Here is a 19490-nt window from a genome sequence, read left to right on the forward strand (position 1 = left end):
AGTGAAGATGTTAAGAAAATGAAGTGGCAATGTTAAGCATGTTAGGTTTAAGCTTGTTAGTGTAATTTGAACATGTCAATGTTAAGTATGTCAGGTTTAATTTTGTGCATGCTCATGGTTGATGTATGGCAGTGTCATCTAAACATGTCAATTTCTTAACAATGAATATTCAGTTTGGTAATTGATGGGAATTGAAATTTTATATGCATGCTCATGGATGAAAGATAAAATTATGGGTTTTTGTGCATGCTCATGTATGAAACAATATAAGTTTCATTTTTTGAATGCTAAAAACATGACTCAAACCCTAGCCACGGATGACCGCCATGACGAAATTCGCCGGTTTTTGAAAACACCGTAAAAAATGCAAAAACCGTTTTTCATTTTTTGAATGCTAAAGACATGTGTTTTTCGTGAAGCGGCTACAAGGTAGGCATTTCATCACAGAATCGACAACAGATTGGCACGGCTCAAACCCTAGCCACGGACGTCCGCCGCGATGAAATCGATCGGTTTTTGAAAACACCATAAAAATTCAAAAAAAATCAAAAAAATGGGAGACCTCTGTGTCACATCATCAAATGTGGCCTACCAACTAGCAAAAATACTAAACTTGCAATACAAATGTTTTCTTGAAAAAGTGTTCTCAAAAACGACCTACCATGAATGATATGGCCGCATCCGACGAATAGTTTCTGATAATATACCCAAATTTGGCGCATTCCTCTGTCTTGTGATGGCAAACAATGTTGCCAAAGCGAGGTTCCAACTTGTTTAACAAGAAAAACCATTTTTTATTTTTTGAATGCTAAAGACATGCGTTTTTCGTGAAGTAGCTACAAGGAGGGTCACCCCAAATGGCGCCATTCCATGTCTATCTCAAAGTAGACCGTATTTTACGGACGGTCGCCAAAAAGCATGCATTTCTGGCCCTCGTAGCTACTCCCGGCAATTCAGACCACCTTCGGCCGATTCAGCTGGAACTGGCTGGAATTTGAACTGCGGGTCTTCCATAGCTTGCCCGTTATTTTCACTAAAAATGCTTTTTAGCTTCACAGGTAGGCATTTTATCACAGAATCGCCAACAGATTGGCATGACTAAACCCTAGCCACGGACGGCCACCGCGACGAAATCGGCCGGTATTTGAAAACACAGTAAAAAAATTCAAAAAAAAATCAAAAAAATGGGAGACCTCTGCATCACATCATCAAATGTGGCCTACTAACTAGCAAAAATACTAAACTTGCAATATGGATGTTTTCTTGAAAAAGTGTTCTAAAAAACGACCTACCATGAACGAAGATTCATGGCTTTCAAGCCAAACTAGAAATGATATGGCCGCATCTGATGAATAGTTTCTGATAATATGCCCAAATTTGGCGCATGCCTCCATCTTGTGATGGCAAACAATGTTGCCAAAGCGAGGTTCCAACTTGTTTAACAAGACAAACCGTTTTTCTTTTTTTGAATGCTAAAGACATGCGTTTTTCGTGAAGCGGCTACAAGGAGGGTCACCCCAAACGGCGCCATTCCATGTCTATCTCAAAGTAGACCCTATTTTACGGATGGTCACCAATAACCATGCATTTCCGACCCTCGTAGCTACTCCTGGCAATTCAGACCACCTTCGGCTAATTCAGCTGGAACCGGCTGGTATTTGAACTGCGGGTCCTCCATAGCTTGCCCATTATTTTGACTAAAAATGCTTTTTAGCTTCACAGGTAGGCATTTCATCACAGAATCGACAACAGATTGGCATGACTCAAACCCTAGCCACGGGCGGCTGCCGCGACGAAATCGGCCGGTTTTTGAAAACATCGTAAAAAATTCAAAAAAAATCAAAAAAATGGGAGACCACCGCGTCACATCATCAAATGTGGCCTACCAACTAGAAAAAATACTAAACTTGCAATACGGATGTTTTCTTGAAAAAGTGTTCTAAAAAACGACCTACCATGAACGAAGATTCATGGCTTTCAAGCCAAACTAGCAATGATATGGCCGCATCCGATGAATAGTTTCTGATAATATGCCCAAATTTGGCGCATGCCTCCCTCTTGTGATGGCAAACAATGTTGCCAAAGCGAGGTTCCAACTTGTTTAACAAGAAAAACCGTTTTTCATTTTTTGAATGCTAAAGACATGCGTTTTTCATGAAGCGGCTACAAGGAGGGTCACCCCAAATGGCGCCATTCTATGTCTATCTCAAAGTAGACCCTATTTTACGGACGGTCGCCAAAAAGCATGCATTTCCGACCCTCGTAGCTACTCTCGGCAATTCAGACCACCTTCGGCTGATTCAGCTGGAACCAGCTGGAATTTGAACTGCGGGTCCTCCATAGCTTGCCCGTTATTTTTGTCAAAAATGTTTTTTAGCTTCACAGGCAGGCATTTCATCACAGAATCGACAACAGATTGGCACGACTCAAACCCTAGCCACAGACGGCCGCGGCAATGAAATCGGCCGGTTTTTGAAAACCATAAAAAATTAAAAAAAAATCAATAAAATGGGAGACCTCTGCGTCACATCATCAAATGTGGCCTACCAACTAGCAAAAATACTAAACTTGCAATACGAATGTTTTCTTGAAAAAGTGTTCTCAAAAACGACCTACCATGAACGAAGATTCATGGCTTTCAAGCCAAACTAGCAATTATATGGCCGCATCCAATGAATAGTTTTTGATAGTATGCCCAAATTTGGTGCATGCCTCCGTCTTGTGATGGCAAACAATGTTGCCAAAGCGAGGTTCCAACTTGTTTAACAAGAAAAACCGTTTTTCATATTTTGAATGCTAAAGACATGCGTTTTTCGTGAAGCGGCTACTAGGAGGGTCACCCCAAACGGCGCCATTCCATGTCTATCCCAAAGTAGACCCTATTTTACGGACGGTTGCCAAAAAGCATGCATTTCCGACCCTCGTAGCTACTCCCGGCAATTCAGACCACCTTCGGCTGATTCAGCTGGAACCGGCTGGAATTTGAACTGCGGGTCCTCCATAGCTTGCCCGTTATTTTTGCCAAAAATGCTTTTTAGCTTCACAGGTAGGCATTTCATCAAAGAATCGACAACAGATTGGCACAGCTCAAACCCTAGCCACGGACGGCCGCCGCAACGAAATCGGCCTGTTTTTGAAAACACCGTAAAAAATTAAAAAAAAATCAAAAAAAGGGAGACCTCCGCGTCACATCATCATTACGGATGTTTTCTTGAGCTACTCGGTATGATTTTAACCATGATTTCTACAAAGTTTACAAAAAAAACCTATTTTTTCTGCCTCAAAACCTCTAAAAACTGGTGAAAATTTCCCTCCCACCCCACCAAAATTTCCCTCTTAGCACCAAATTTTCCCTCCCACCCCACGAAAATTTCCCACCACTTCTCTCCCACTACCATGCGGGACCCACCACCACTCTGCCACTAAACACGCGGGATCCCACTCCCCTCCCACTCCCCAAAATTTCCCCATTCCATTCCCCTCCCCGACGAACCCTAGCTTCTCCCCACTCCCTTCCCTGCTCCATGCCGCCCCACTCCCTTCCCTGCTCCGCGCCGCCCCGCCGCCCCACTCCCTCCCCTGCTCCACGTCGCCCCACCGCCCACTCCCTCCCCTCCTCCGCGATGTCACTCCGTGTCGCCACGCCGCGTCGCGCCGCCCTCCCCAACGACAAATCCCCTCCCCTCAACGGCTACATCGCCTGCATCATTGACGATGACGGCGGCTATATCGACGACGACGGCGGCTACATCGACGATGACCACCGCTGCATCATCAACATCATCCGCCCCTAGGTACTTCTCCATCTCCCCTCGATATTCGGTGGATCCATCTCCCTTCCTCTGCTGGATCCATCTCCCCTCTGGTGGTTCGGTGGATCTTCTAGTCCTTGTTCATGGGGTCCCGTCTGGTTCATGGGGTTAGGGTTAGGATCTTCTAGGGTTAGGATCTCCTGGTCCTTGTTCATGGGGTCCCGTCTGGTTAACGGGGTTAGGGTTAGGGTTCATGGGGTCAGGGTTAGGTTTCATGGGGTTCATGGGGATGATCTCCCTCTGGTTCATGGCTAGAACATGATGGGGTTAGGGTTCTTGTTGCACGCCATTACAGCAGATGTTGTAGGGGTTTGCGTGGTGATTGATATATCACTGCTGTAGGGGTTTGTATATGTTGTAGAAGACTTCTTTTATGTTGTGCCCATGGGGTTTGTAGCAGTGTTCTTCTTTTATGATATGTGCATGAAACTTGTGTTCTTCTTTCCAGTGAACAAGAGAATGCTTAGTACTTATTGTGGTATTGGAATTCCTAGTGTGTTAAGGCAGTATGACTAGTTCGTGGGGATGATCTCCCTCTGGTTCATGGCTAGATAATTTTGGTTGATTCTAATTGTTGAAATGTCTGAATTTGTGTTCTTCTAGTGTGTAGCCATGTTTGGTGTGTAGAGGCAACATAATCAATAGTTGAGTATAGTTTCTTCATCTGCTTTTGTACTTCTGCAAGTATAGACGTTTCATGCTTTACAAGTGGCAACATCTAGTTGTTTTGAAGGTCCTCATGATATACTCTTCTAAATTGCCTGCATAAGCATGATTTCAAGGCCTACTGTTATTGTTAACACTGCTTGCTTCTTTATTCATCAACTGGTGGGCAATCAGTTGCTCTGAATGCATAAGCTTGCCTCCATTAGGGAAAAGAATTGAGTAATTCATTTGCTTATAGATGATTGCAGGTACATGGATAAAATTGCAAGTTAAAACATAAAAGTAATTGTTGTAAATAGTTGTTTTTGCTAGTCCACATTACTGAAGTATAATTCGTGTGCACTGTATTTGTATCCAACTATATATAATTGTAATACATGTGAGTTCTGTTCTTGTCTCTGGTACCACAACCTTAATTCACTTAGCTTGATGTAGTTTGCTCCACATATATTACTGCTAATGCATTGCTTCACATATATAGTTTGCTTCAATTCAGTTGCTTGCTAGCATACATAGGGTTAGGGTTTGCATCAGCAGTACTACTAGCACTTTGCTTGCTTGTTGTGTACTTTATATGAGGCACTAGGAAGATTTCATGATGTACATTACTACCTCCTTCTTGATGTAGTGAAGATATTAAGAGATGCTTCATATCTTTCCAGTGGACATGCATGCTTGTTTAGTGCACTTACATGTTTGCTTAATTAATAACACTAGATCACTATATTGTTGATCCATCAAGTTTGTTTCACATGTATTACATGTATGTGCATGATGGTCCAAATGCTTTCCTTTATTGATACAAGTGCATCATTTTACTTTATCCCTGTTGTATCTGATTGTTGTTTATTCTATTTTGCAAGCACCACCTCAAGATCATCCATGGCAAGGATGACAAGGTCAAACATGAGGCCAACCGTTGGTATGCAACTTGCTCCTTGTGGTTATACTGTCAGTTTCATAAAATCTGTGTCTTAATATGCCAAGTGAAATGTATTGCTACAATCTGAATAAGCTGGCTTAATTGTGCCTGTGTGCTGTTAGTCTTCCTTACCTGAATAATTAGGATTAAATGATAATAAAATTTCATAAGATATGTTTGGCTGTATGTCCATGCATTCCAAACATTCAACTAATAGTTACGTTTCCTTTATCATGCAAAGAAGAACCTCTCACCGAGTACGAGAAGGTTAGGGCTAGAAATATCATGAGGAACAATCGGATGTTCCAGTCCCTTGGCATCGGTGCAATAGCATCGATGATTAGGAAAACAAATGGTGTACAAGAAGGTAGAAGTGATGAGGTTCAAGAAGGTAGTGGAGTTATCAATGATGACCCAGAGTACAATCCTAAGGAGGATGAAGTTATTGATGGAGAGGAAGTGGATGATGTTGTAGTGAACAAGACTGTTAAGGTGCAAACTCTGTCTTGCTTGGAGGGTTGGGGTTCTTTTATGCTATGTTATTTCTTGTGCTCACATATTTCTCTTGTGATCTAATGCTTTTTTCCGTGCTGTTTATATGAGGCACTGAAGGAATCTAGGACGAAGAGGCCTGGTGTTAAGAAGACAGTCAGAAAGAAGAAGAAGAGCTCAGAAACATCTGCTGCAATGCCTCCAGGAAGAGTGATGGCCCCAGCTCCAGGACAAAAAAAGAGGATCCTGGAACCTGATGAACCTGCTCTTGATAGAGTCACAAGGCAGAAAGCAAAGATGGCGACTGCGACGGACCATCAGGAAAGTCTGCTGCGCATGGACTCTGGGACCTCGGTGCAAATGGGTGATGAGTTGCCGCCCATGGATGAAGGAACCACTCTCAGCATGGATGGAAGTGGCACTGTCTGCCTAGATGAAGGAGGAACCATCTATATTGATGAAGCAGGCACTGTCCACACAGACCTTTGCCCTGTTGCACCTTCTTTTGACAGGAATGCTGTCATCAATGAAGAAGAACAGCAACTTGTGCTTCAATCAGTAAAGTTGACCTTTGCAATGTTATCTTTTACTAGTGCATTTTCCAAATGGAATGATCATGTATGCTTTTGTTGATTCCTGCATTTGTCGATTTCTATTCTAATTTATGAGTTCAATTTCATTTTCGGATGCAATGACTATCAAGACAAGACTTAGAAAGGGCAAAGGGCTAGAGAGGATCACCAAGTCGCTTGGTAGCAAGGTGCCTATCCAAATTGCCGAAGGGATGAAGCGTCCAGAGAAGCCTCTGCAGTCACCAAAGCTTTCTTCTGAGTGTGGACTCATTGCAAGAAGCCATCTTCCGGTTCTTCCTCACTTCAAGCTATACAAAAAAAATGCTAGTCTATTGGAGAACTACATTGGGAAAATTGTTGTAAGCTACTTGTTTCGTAGTTAATGTGCTATCTATTTTCTGTTACACGTATGCATGATCACTAATATTGTTCCTACCTTGTTTGTTGTCTTGGTAGGAAAATTTTGAGATGAACATGGACTCGGAGACCATCAAGACCGCGTGCAAAGATATTCTGCGGAAAAATTCAAAGAACAGACGCCATCAGATCAAGAAGAAGTATTTTGATACCGTAGCCGCAAATAAAGTCAGCATTAAGTCTCCGGTGCCTGATCTGATGGATGGTGAATGGCAAGCTCTGGTGGAGATGTGGTCTACCCCAAGACACAAGGTTTGTCTCTGCTTTGTTTGATGCTTTATGTTCTACACATGATATGCTAGTGCTAGATCATGCGGACAGTATGCTTTTTTGTAGGAAACCTGTGTGTCGAACAAGATGAATCGAGAAAAAGTCGTGTACAATCAAAGAACTGGTTCCAGGGACTACACAACACACATTTTTGCCATTGTGAGAACTTTTCTGTAGAGACCTTACCGTTTGATCCTCGTTGAATAACATTTCTGATTCTTGCTGAATAACATTTTGATTTTTGTTGAAAAACATTTCAGAAAGAAGAGCGTAAGGGTGAGGAGCTGTCTGCGATTGACTTGTTTAAGGCCACCCACAACAGCAAGAAGCATGGGTTTTCGGAGCCAGTCAAGACTGCTATAGTAAGTCACTCCATGCTTTGTCCATGCCCTGTTTGATTCACAGCCAGCTTTGATGCTGTTTGATGCTTTGATGATTTGATGCTGCCTGATTTGGAGCCAGTTCCATGCTTTAATGTTGTTTGATAGTTCCATGCTTATAGTTCCATGCTAGGCGTAATGAAGATATCAGAACAGCTTAATGAAGATAGTTACGTGGTGTCTGATTCACACACGCTATGTTCCATGCTTTGATGTTGTTTGATAGTTCAACAAAGATATCAGAACTTGTTGTAGCTATTTGTTGCATTTTTATGACATGATGAAATTTGATCTGAATGTTAGTCGGAAAGCCATCTTATATAGAACCACCATTCTAGGCTTAATGAAGTGATCATATTGTTCCAATTGCATGTCTCCAGGTCACTAGTCATCATCTTCTTGTATAGATTTTGTGTGCTGGTTTGGTTACTTCAAATAATCAATTTGTGTGCTGGTTTGGTTTCTCCACTAATGCCTATCATTTTCCTCCATATGCTAGCTTGAGATGGAAAAAATGAAGGACGCATCGGTACCAGAAGGTGAAGAGCCAAAGTCTACTGTTCAAATTGTCGAAGAAGTGCTGTTGAAATCTGTCAAGCAAAGCACATTCCTCGTGAATGTTGGGCTCTAGTCATCTAGGAACAACTCCCGCAACGCAACTACTGAAGTGGCTGCTCATGTTCGTGACCTTGAGCAGAAGCTGGAGAGGTCCGATGAAAGAGCATGCGGTTCCCCCATGTTTGGTTTTGGTAATTGATGACAATCTCTATGGACTAATGGTTGCCTTGAGTTATATTTGAAGGTTTTGTCCATAGGTTTTTCTTGAAGTCCATGTGTTGGTTTCAAGGAGTTTATGAGTTGACCAAGGTGTTATTAAGGAATTATCCAAAGATTGGTCATGTGAGTGTTGAGCTTATTGCAAGCATGTCTTGAAGAAGAAGATTGTGTGATCATTCATGTTTACCTTCAAGACATCATCCAAATGAAGAGAGTTGGAAAGACTCAAGGTTTATCAAGACTAAGTCAAAGAATGAATCAAGTTGATCAACACACAAAGCATAGAAGATGTACCGAGAGGGATCAAGCGATCCCATAGTATGGTAAGCATGGTCAATTACGCTTTGTGTACTAACCCACGATCTTCGTGAGAGTTCTTTGTGGGGTTAGGTTGCGGTGTGCAAGTTCAAGTAGGATCATCACGAAGAGATCATATGCTTGAAGCTTGCCGTCCATTGTGGCGACAATGGACTTGTGAAGATCTTCTGAAGAGTGGCTCACCCATAGTGGAGTATGGGGGAGCAATCAACTAGTCTTCATCGAGCCAACGCAACCAAGAAAGGTGGTCCAACTTGAGGGAGTCAGGATCGTCATCATCTAGCTCAAGTGGACCATGTGCATGGCAAAGGTTTGCCCTTGATAGGTTTTCTATTTTACCGGTCTCATGGTAGTTGTGGGAGACCGGGTTATAGGATCGATTGTCGTACTATCAAGGGGGGATCTTGATGAGTTGCTTGATTGTATCGTTCGTAGAGAGCTCAAACCATTGCATCCTTGCATCATCTTTATTGGTTCTTGTTTGGTTCTTCTCCTTGTGTGATTTGGAGCTTTTGGTCATGTTCATGACAAGCTCGAGTTCATCGAAAACGGAGTTCACATGCATCTTCTATGATGTTTTCGATGTTGGAGGGTATGCCGGTTCTTCTCTGTTGGAGGTGTCACTCCTTTGTTTGCTAAGCATACCTCCCCTGCCTCTTCTTCGCTGTTTTGATGCTACTCGTTGTCTTGTTTCAAACAAGCTTGAGTTTGCTCAATTCGGAGCTCATTTGCAGAAGTTATGGCAGTTCTGGTTTCCTTGGAGTATTCTTTGTTTTCGCGGTAGTGGCTTAAGCATGGCGCCAGCGGTAGTACCGCTCCCAGAGCGGTAGTACCGCCGAAGCTCTCAGAGCGGTAGTACTGCTCCCCAAGCGGTAGTACCGCTCTCCGAGCGGTAGTACCGCTTGTGGTCTTCGGTCGTAGTACCGCAGTGGTTCCGAGCTACTACTGCCTCGATTCGAGACCGTCGTTTTTCGTGTCGGGTTTTACGATACTAAGTGCGGTAGTAGTGGCGGTAGTACCGCTCCAAGCGGTAGTACCGCGCCTACTCCCACGGTATTACCGCTCTGGGGCCAGGGCCCTGACCTCCTCGTCAGCGCGGCAGTACCGCTGGGTGAGAGCGGTAGTACCGCCCTCAGCAGTAGTACCGCCCTGCCCAAGCGGTAGTACCGCTCTGTGCGTGGATGTTCAGTGGGGTAACGGTTGGATTGGTTCCCCCACTATATAACAAGGTCTTCTTCCCAAATGAACCTAATCCCTTGAGCTCGTGTTCTTCCCCCATTGTTGACCTTCTCCGAGCTTGCTAACTCTCAATCCCTCCATGGATTCTTGCTAGTTTTTGAGGCAAAAGAGAGAGGAGATCTAGATCCACGTTTCCACCAATCACTTTCTCCTCTAAGTGAGGGGAACCCCTTGGATCTAGATCTTGGAGTTCTTCGTGTTCTTCTTTCGTTCTTCCTCTCATTTTCCTCCCTAGCATTAGTTGCTTTGGTGGGATTTGGGAGAGAAGGACTTGGGCACTCCGTGTGCCCTTCCCATTGCATTTGGTGCATCGGTTTGAGTTCTCCACGTGATACGTGGAAGTTACAAGTTGAGAAGCTTATTACTCTTGGGTGCTTGGTGCCCTTGAGCTTGTTCATCTTGGGTGCTTGGGCGCCCTAGACGGTTGGTGGTGTTCGGAGCTCAATCATTGTGGTGTAAAGCTCCGGGCAAGCGTCGGGGTCTCCAATTAGGTTGTGGAGATCTCCCCGAGCAATTTGACGTGTACCGGTGACCGCCCCCAAGGGTTGCCAAAGTGTACGGGTTCCGTGACCGCCCCCAAGGGTCGCCATTTGTACGGGTTCGGTGACCGCCCTCAAGGGTCCCTTAGTTGAATCACGACATCTTGCATTGTGCGAGGGCGTGAGGAGATTACGGTGGCCCTAGTGGCTTCTTGGGGAGCATTGTGCCTCCACGCCGCTCCAAACGGAGATTAGCATCCGCAAGGGTGTGAACTTTGGGATACATCGTCGTCTCCGCGTGCCTCGGTTATCTCTTACCCGAGCCCTCTACTTATGCACTTTACTTTGTGATAGCCATATTGTTCTTTGTCATATATCTTGCTATCACATAGTTGCTTATATTGCTTAGCATAAGTTGTTGGTGCACATAGGTGAGCCTAGTTGTATTAGGTTTTGTGGTTGACAAATTAACCACTAGGTTTATTCCGCATTTGTTCAAGCCTAAGCCGTAATTATTTTAAAACGCCTATTCACCCACCCCCCCCCCTCTAGATGACATCCACGATCTTTCATCCGAGCTTCAAGCTGAAGTGGTGCAAGAAGAATTGGCGGCAATCAAGATGAAGGCGGAAGAATCTAAAGCTGCACGCGACAAGGAACTTGAGCTGCTGCGCAAGAAGTCTCAAGAACAGGAAGAGAACTTAGCCCACTTGATGGCTCTCTTTGGAGCTAAGGTAGTTTGATGGTTGTGCTGTGAACCTCTTTGTCTTTGAGCTAAGGTAGTTGTTGCATTTTGAACCTGTGAACCTGGGAGCTGAGCTGAGAGCTGTTGCATTTTGTTGCATTTTGCTGTTTAAACTAGAGCTGTGAAGTTATGTGACCCTGTGAAGTTATGTGATCTTGTGAACCTGGATCACTTGTGGATCACTTGTGCACCTGGGCCTTTCTGTGAAGTTATGTGATCTTGTGAACCTGGATCACTTGTGGATCATTTTGTATATTCTCTGTGAAGTTATGTGGATCACTTATGCACCTGGGCTTGTGGATCACTTGTGGATCACTTGTGCACCTGGGCCTTTCTGTTTATAGTTATGCAAAATGAGAACCTGGGATCTAAAATGGCCAAGGCCCAAACAAGAATTAGACCAAAAAGGCTTGGGCCTAAAAAAAGAAATGACTGTAAGAAAAAAATTATAAAAGCTGCATAACAGAAAATAAAAAGGCCAAGGCCCAAATTCGAACTAGACTAAAAAGGTTGTGGCCCAAAACAATAGTGGACTATAAAAAAAATTCATCAGAAAAAGGCTCCATTCCTAGAAAATAAAAGGCCAAATTATTGGGCCAGGCCCATGCACATAAGCAAAATAAAGAGAAAAGAATTAAACGGGCGGAATTATTGGGCCTGGCCCATGTAGACGGCTGAAATGGACCGAGCTGATTCTATTTTACGACATTTTCATTTGGTCATAATTCTGCCATGTCAGCTTGCCATGGTGGATCTGATATGGTGTGGTCGGATTGCTAGTGACCAAAATAATTGGTCGTTAAATCTACGACCTTTTTTTGGGCATAAACGTCTACGACCATTTCAGAAGAAAGGTCGCTATAGTCAGTTAACGACGGCCAGCTTTTGACCTTATGTTTTTTGTCACAAAAAGGTCACAAATTGAAAACAATGACCATTCAGTGACCAATAGTGGTGGTCACAAGTTGACATATTTCTTGTAGTGTCTCCCTTTTCTTGATGTTGTTATGCCTAGATTCTTGTCTGTTTACGTCCTACAGATTGATTTAATTTCATTCTTGTGCAAACGTGCAAAATTTGTATCGGTGATCCTTTGAGGAAATCGATTCGTAGGAATTCCGGATGAGTTCTATTGTGTTGTCGGCGGAGAACCTCAATTTCAGTGATTTGTAGAACTTCTATTGAAAGATCATATATTCATCCTTTTTGAATTAGTAATCTTCATATGTATACAAATTTTTGGATACATATTAATCATCTGTTTGTGAAAACAAGAATTGTTACTAATTCACACTACATGTATATATGATTTGTGGCATGGCAACACAAGGTCGAGAGTAAGTGTTGTTGGAAATAGAGAGCAAAGCTAAAGAGGTAAGTATTAATAATTGCTGATTTAGTGAGGGAGTACCACATATGGCCATCATTAGAAATTATATTTCTATATATGTTATAACTATTCATGCTAACTTAGATGCTTGATGCACAGCTGCAAATATCTAGAGGAGTTGACAAAGAATAGATAGGAGACGTTGGACTGCAACTATAGAACAAAAAGCATAATTGAGGGTGAAGCTTTTACCGGAGAGAAAGTCGCGCAAAGTCTTTTTTTAGGGGAAGTCTTGTTTTCTTATAGCGCTGGAGTGGAGACGGATAAGGAAGTGAAGGGGCTAGAGAATCAATAGTGACCTTGTCTACAATACTCTAACTCTAGGTTCCTCCTAATTTTTTACCCATTGCTGTGGAAACAACACAAGAAAGATGGGGCATGAACTTAGTTCCCGAGCTCACATAGTAGCAATAAATTCAAAAATTTAATGTTTGGGCAACAAACATTTTGAACTGTTTAGACCGTGTGCAACATTTCGTGAAAAATAACATTGATGGTGATCTAGAAAATAAACAAAACGAATACTCACGAAACTATTTTAAAGTTTGGGTCTATTTAGGGCACATCTAGATGTGCTCTACTTATTGCACATCTGAATGACCTAATAAAAGTAGAAAGACAAAAAAAAGACTAATGAAAATGCTTGCACGAATCTTCATGTAAAATCAATGACATAGGATTTAGATGTGCAATATTTAGGGCATATCTAGATGTGCTTTAGCAAAACTGTTAAATTTTTTTGAGTATTTGTTTTTGCAAAGCACCATGTATGTTATTTCTTCACGAAGTTCTGCATGCAGCTTGCACACTCAAACGTGTTTGTTTCCAAAAAATGGTTTTCTTTTGTTGGTTTGCCTGCATTTACTATTCAATCAAATGCCCAATGAGTTCAGGATCAGAATGAATATGTGGGAAACAGATTTTAATATTTTTTACACATGATATGACCCCCACATACCATTCTAAATAATGCATTTTGATGTTTCTTGCAACGCACAGGCATCTTACTAATTGGCATAAAAAAGGAAGATGAACTTTAAAATATAAAAACGAATAGACAAAGACATGGAGAATCTTAATGGGCGGCCGAGAAAAGGAACGGGAAAACATAGGCCCGGTGAGGGAATGATGGAACCAGGGTGACAACAGTGCACGCATCTTCGCGCGCGATCGGACGGCAAAAAAAATTAGACTAGAGGCCAATTATTCTCAGTGGACTGAAAATTAGCAATTTCGTTTATTTAGTACTCCTATTGAGCCATGCCCGACAGACTTACGTCACCACACAGATCATTACTTTTTTTTAGGGTACACAGATCATTACATATCACACATTATGCCCATGCACGCGTAGCTCTTTATTTTGGTAATACAATATATAATATACTCCCTTCGTTCCAATAATGTAAGACATTATTCGTCGCTACAACAGAGCATGCTGAATCAACTAAGGCAGATGATGGAGATACGCCAGCGTAACTGGCCATGGGGGGGCGCAGGTACGTGGACGTCGTAGAGCGCGCGAGCAATGGCTGCAGCTAGCCACTTCAGTACTTCACCACCTACTGCCGTGCTTGCCGCCATGGTACTTGCCGCCGTGCTTGCCGCCGTGGTACTTGCCGCCGTGGTGGTGCCCGCCGCCATGCCCGGTGTGGTACGATCCCATGTGACCTGCACCCACGCATGCTCCCACGTTTTATGACGTCCCCAGCGTCTCAAACATACTTGACAGTTGATGAATGAAGGTGCGTATTACCGTGGTGCGCCCCGTGGGAGGGGTAGGCCGCCGGCGCGTAGCCGTGCGCCTGGTATCCGCCGTGCGGAGGGTAGGCACCGGCAGCAGGAGGGTACCCGAGCTGCGCGTGGCCGCCGCCGTATCCGTGCTGCTGCACGTGTCCGCCGTACCCGTGCCCGTGGCCATGGCCGTGCTGCGCATGTCCGCCGCCGTACCCGTGCTCGTAGGCGCCGTGCCCGTGCTGAGCATGGCCGCCGTACCCGTGCTCGTAGCTCTGGCCATGGCCGCCGTAGCCCTGCTGGTAGCCCTGTACATGGCCACCGCCGTAGCCGTGCCCCTGGCCGTATGACGATCCGTAGCCGTGGCCTTTCCCGCCGTTCACGAAGCCCTTCACGCCGCCGTTGTGGCCGCCGTGCATGTCGTGGCCTCCACCCATGATCGATTACTAGTTACCAACAGATATAAGAAGATACTGCTTTTCAATCCATTTACTATTGACGATTTAAAGCGAACAAAATGTATATGAAACGACTCGTGATCACTTACGAGAATTAGCAGCTAGCACACACGGACAGATGATAGCTCGGTGATCTGTGTTTGATCTAGCTCGTTGCTGCTCAAGAACTGTCGGGAGTGCGACCCATTTTATACTCGCGCGGCCTGATTCGGCGACGCGTACCACCCGCGTGAACCACGCACGTTAGTTTAGATTCGTTTTCAATATACTCCTATTTAACAATTTGGCGATCAGGTTCGATCCGTATGCTCTCTTCGAAAAGATCGAAAGGTTAGATTCGTTCTTTCTCTTATTAGACGGTTAGCATGGGTGCAGTGTGTCACAGCACCTGATCCATCCGTGCTTTTCGGTTTTGGAATTTATCTCCCTCCCACTCACAACAATATTTATGTCCCTATTTTTTTGTCTTTGCCCACTCACAACAATATTTATGTCCCTATTTTTTCTTATGGAATTCTTATTCATCGCCATTTCTAACATTTTGCAACTCTCCCGACACCTCCCCACCCCCCCCCCCTCCACCCCATTTTTGCACTCTCTCGATGACTATCCCCCCCCCCCACCCCCGACCCTAACATCCACGGCGTGGTGACCTAACTTGGCACGTTCTTATCTCACCTCCTGCCACGCCATCGACCTTAACATTTTGGTAACCAATCATGATATACTGCTAGTCACCATCAATCGACTCACTTACGACAACTAAGGATGAGCTTACCTTCTTATTGAGCCCTTTCTTTGTCATCCATATCATGGAGTGATCTTGTCATGCCATCATGATGGCATCGCCCGAGGCTGCAGAAGGCACCCAATCTTCCTCGCAGGAAGGAGACTAGACTCTGCCTCACCTTCAAGTGGAGTTCGGCCTATCCTTCACTGCTAGGCGCCGGACCACTTCATCATTGTCTGTCGTGATCTTGTCTGGTGCTTGGGTTGTCGCTGCCCTCGCGATCGAGAATGTAACTACCCGTTGTCCTTACCAACTAGTCAAGCTCCTCATCAACGCTCCTACTCGCCTCCATGTCGATCATGAGACATGCTTGCTTGGCGAGTGCAGCCGCTTTCCTCCAGCCCCTCAACAGCGACAACAATGCTTGTGGACTTCAGTTGTTGTTCATCTTACCGTGCATGATCTGGAGGCTCTGTGACTGATCCCGGCATGGCTACCGTTGTTTTGGGGTTGCTACAACCTCTCCTTACAATACAGGTGGAGACTCTACGCGTTGAGTTACGGGCTGTGTTTGTCTCTCGTTTGGGCAAGGTTGTTCAGCCGCTTTGTGACATGGTGGCTGCTATCCAGGACTGGACAACTTGGGTCGCATGCCTTTTGGAGCAGTTGGACGACTTCGATAGCAAGTTTGTTCTCCCTCAGTGTTCTTGGCTCCCTCCACTGCTCCCTCCCCTTCCTAGTGTGAGCACGAGGAATCTGCACATCTTCTTGTTGCGGGTGCTAAGGATATCAGCAAGGTAAGTGTTAGCGGTGGCACCTCTGAGTTACTAGCTACGATGGCAGTGGTGGAGCTTGAGCAAAATTTAAGAGGGGGTCATGACTCAAGGGAAACAAATTAGTAGGTTAGGAGGGGCTAATCACTTGTTGAAAAAATAATTGGGCCTAAAAGCTAGCATGCACTTCACTGAATGCCAAAATTAAAGGGGGGGCATGGCCCCCCTTGGTCTACACTAAGCTCCGCCAGTGTACGCTGGCACAGTCTGAGGATGTGTATCATGCTTTGCATCTTGTCTTGGCTGAGATGATGATTCAAGGTGTGGAGGAGCAAGTTATGGTAGATTGTGTCTTCAAGCAATGGCATGGAGCTGACACAAGCGGCTTTGCTTGTTAGATTAGTTGGAGAGGTTTGACAACGTCAGGTGACCCTCACAGCATGATGACTTCTGAGTCCAATGAGTCGCTTGATGACATTTGCGAGCCGCAATGCCAGACATCATCAACCTTGTTGGATGATTTCTTGAGCAGCTTCAGTCCCATTACACTGTGCCACGCTTCTTGCTCGATGCACCGGTTCATGCACAAATTAAAGCGGACTCTAATTGTGCCTAAAGGCGTAGTGGACGTGTGGATAAGGAAAACAAAAACTACAACGTCCCGGCTTCCAAGGGCACTGAATTTAAGTGGGCTGAAGCTTTCAGAGATTTTCTTAAAGGCGCGACATCCAAGAAGTGAGGATGTGCAAGAGAAAATGAAATTTTACCTATAGATGTACAAGAAGCCACTCACGCATATGATGATCCAGCCAATTTGTTTCTTGGTAGAGGTAAATGCTTGATCAAGTTCTTCATAAGGTTAAGCTCAAGTACACATATGGTTGCAAGCATTGTCTTGAGGTCGGGAGCTTCATTTGGTTAGGTGTGCGGTGTTTCTGACGGTGTTGGGCCTAGGCATACTTGTATCCGGCTCGGATGATGCGCCTTGATTGCTTGTCAGCTTTGTGTTGGTTTCATCGTTTTTTCTTAATTAACTGTTCCTTTATGTAGTTTGTAGGCCTGGCTTCCTTCATTAACGAGACAAATTATGCTTCTTCTAAATGCAAGGTGGGAGCTCCCCGCCCTCCGGCGAGGTTCTGAAAAAAAATTGCACCATGGTACAAGATTTTTCTTAAGTTGAGAAAATAAATCGAAGGCAGTAGTACTTTGTTAACCTTTCTTCCTCATCCCTTTCCCCTCACAAATTTCCACACCCTCTGCTGCTTTGTTCTCCTACCGGAGCAGCACAAATGGCCCCATACCCTAAATAAAAGCGAACATTCGATAGGAAGTTATATTTGATGCATCAGTACACACAGGCCGAGCACGGTGGTACATATTCCTTGTATTTCATCAGTACAGCAAACACAAATTTTTCGTACTAAGCCACACACAGACTTATTAGGTCACCACACACATCATTACCAGCTGAAAGGAAAGCTACATAGTGTCACACACCATGCGTCGCCCTTATTTAGGTAGTATACGGAGAGCATGGTTAATGATCAACTAAGGCATGCCATGGAGGCGCGCACGTACGCACGTACGCGCTGCCACGCGCGCCACTTCACCTGATCCACTTACTGCCGTGCTTGCCGCCGTTGTACTTGCCGCCGTGGTACTTGCCGCCGTGGTGGTGCCCGCCGCCATGCCCGGTGTGGTACGATCCCATGTGACCTGCACCCACGTATGCGCACGTTTTATGTGTCCCGTACGTCTCAGACTTTGATTCATGCATGATGAAGGTGCAAAGACATAAAAGTTAGTTACCCTGGTGCGCCCCGTGAGAAGGGTAGGCCGCCGGCGCGTAGCCGTGCGCCTGGTAGCCCCCGTGCGGAGGGTAGGCGCCGGCAGCGGGAGGGTACCCGAGCTGCGCGTGGCCGCCGCCGTATCCGTGCTGCTGCCCGTGTCCGCCGTACCCGTGCCCGTGTCCCTGCTGCACATGCCCGCCGCCATACCCATGCTCGTAGCCGCCGTGTCCGTGCTGCGCATGTCCGCCGTAACCGTGCTCGTAGCTCTGTCCATGCCCGCCGTATCCCTGCTGGTAGCCCTGTACATGGCCGCCGCCGTAGCCGTGCCCCTGGCCGTATGATGACCCGTAGCCGTGGCCTTTGCCGCCGCCGACGAGGCTGGACACGAAGCCCTTCACGCCGCCGTTGGGGCTGCCGTGCATGTCGTGGCCTCCACCCATGCTTGAAAACTACCAGCAAAAGGTAAACTCATTAACGATCAGCCCTTGGTACTTTGTCAGCTCCAGTTATAATCACAATGAACAGTAAGCACAACCAGAATCCACAAATTCAAGACGATAATGCCTTTGGAAGTAAAAGCGCGGCGAAAATTTATTGACGAGCTGCAGGCTTGTAAAAGCGCGGCGAAAAATTATAAGAGATCACTCGTGATCACTTACGAGGATTAGCAGCACACACGCTAAGATGATGCTAAAAGGCAAGACGGCTCGATGCCTTGTGTTTGATCTTAGCTCGAGCTCGGTGCTGCCGAAAACTGTGTGGCCTGCGTCCCCTTTTATAATCGATCGGAGTGGCTTTCGACGTGTAACCACGCGCTTTTGGCCGAGCGCGGAATCTGCACTAGGCCTTGCATCTGCGGGCACTAGGTTGATGATCAGGTTCGATTCGTATGCTCTCTTCCAATATTGATAGGTTGGATTCCTTTTTTACTATATTTGACGATTCAAATGGGTGCAGTGTCACTGCCAGATCTGGCCGTGCGTGTTACACCTGATTCCGTACGTGCTTTTTGGTTCTCGCATTTGTCTTCCACTCAAGTTCTTTTTTTTTTGTAAAAGAGGAAACATTGTCTCCCACTCACACCAAAATTCTATGTCAGGTTTCATTTCTTCCTTTAATTTCCTTTCGAGTCCTTATCAGTCACTACCTTGTTTTCAAAAAATTATGTGCGTCTCTCTCCGAGCTCTATGGAGGCCCCAACATACATAGCATAGCAACCCCCATCCAGCGCTTTGTCTCAATCTGCGAACAGTAGTAACAATAGATGGGAGAAAAATGTTGAGATTCGTCAGACCGATCTGCAGTGGCACGAGCATCAATTCCAAAGAAGTCTGTCAGACTCTGACTCCTGCCCGTTTTGCTCGGAAACTGAATCAACTTCTCACATGCTATTACACTGCCCAACGGTCTTCGAGGCCTGGACGGTTGTCGACTCCCTAAACATTGATCCTGCTGATTGCGCAACCATCCATGAACAACGAAATCCATAGCTTACATGCAAGATCTGCAACACTATAATCATAAAA

The 19490-nt window shown here is 45.2% G+C and overlaps 2 protein-coding genes across 3 annotated transcripts; both read right to left on the minus strand.

The window, feature by feature from the left end:
* Nucleotides 1–13692: 13692 nt before the first annotated feature.
* LOC123065087 (abscisic acid and environmental stress-inducible protein) lies at nucleotides 13693–14906 on the minus strand. The gene is made up of 3 exons (XM_044488453.1): nucleotides 14761–14906; nucleotides 14236–14659; nucleotides 13693–14150 (listed from the first exon to the last, which is right to left on the minus strand). The coding sequence occupies exons 2-3, from the start codon at nucleotides 14648–14650 to the stop codon at nucleotides 14035–14037; spliced, it is 531 nt and encodes a 176-aa protein (XP_044344388.1). The 5' UTR covers nucleotides 14651–14659; nucleotides 14761–14906; the 3' UTR covers nucleotides 13693–14034.
* A 2587-nt stretch (nucleotides 14907–17493) lies between these two features.
* On the minus strand, nucleotides 17494–18753 carry LOC123065088 (cold and drought-regulated protein CORA). Of its 2 annotated transcripts, none has more exons than XM_044488454.1 (3): nucleotides 18624–18753; nucleotides 17984–18413; nucleotides 17494–17890 (listed from the first exon to the last, which is right to left on the minus strand). In XM_044488454.1, exons 2-3 carry the CDS (start codon nucleotides 18402–18404, stop codon nucleotides 17781–17783), a joined length of 531 nt encoding a protein of 176 aa, XP_044344389.1. In that variant the 5' UTR covers nucleotides 18405–18413; nucleotides 18624–18753; the 3' UTR covers nucleotides 17494–17780. The 2 variants fall into 2 exon arrangements, with proteins under 2 accessions (XP_044344389.1, XP_044344390.1); XM_044488455.1 differs by having other exon boundaries at nucleotides 18500–18706.
* Between the last annotated feature and the right edge of the window lie 737 nt (nucleotides 18754–19490).

Source organism: Triticum aestivum, chromosome 3B, assembly GCF_018294505.1.
Source record: "Triticum aestivum cultivar Chinese Spring chromosome 3B, IWGSC CS RefSeq v2.1, whole genome shotgun sequence".
In the NCBI taxonomy this organism is placed as follows: Eukaryota; Viridiplantae; Streptophyta; class Magnoliopsida; order Poales; family Poaceae; genus Triticum; species Triticum aestivum.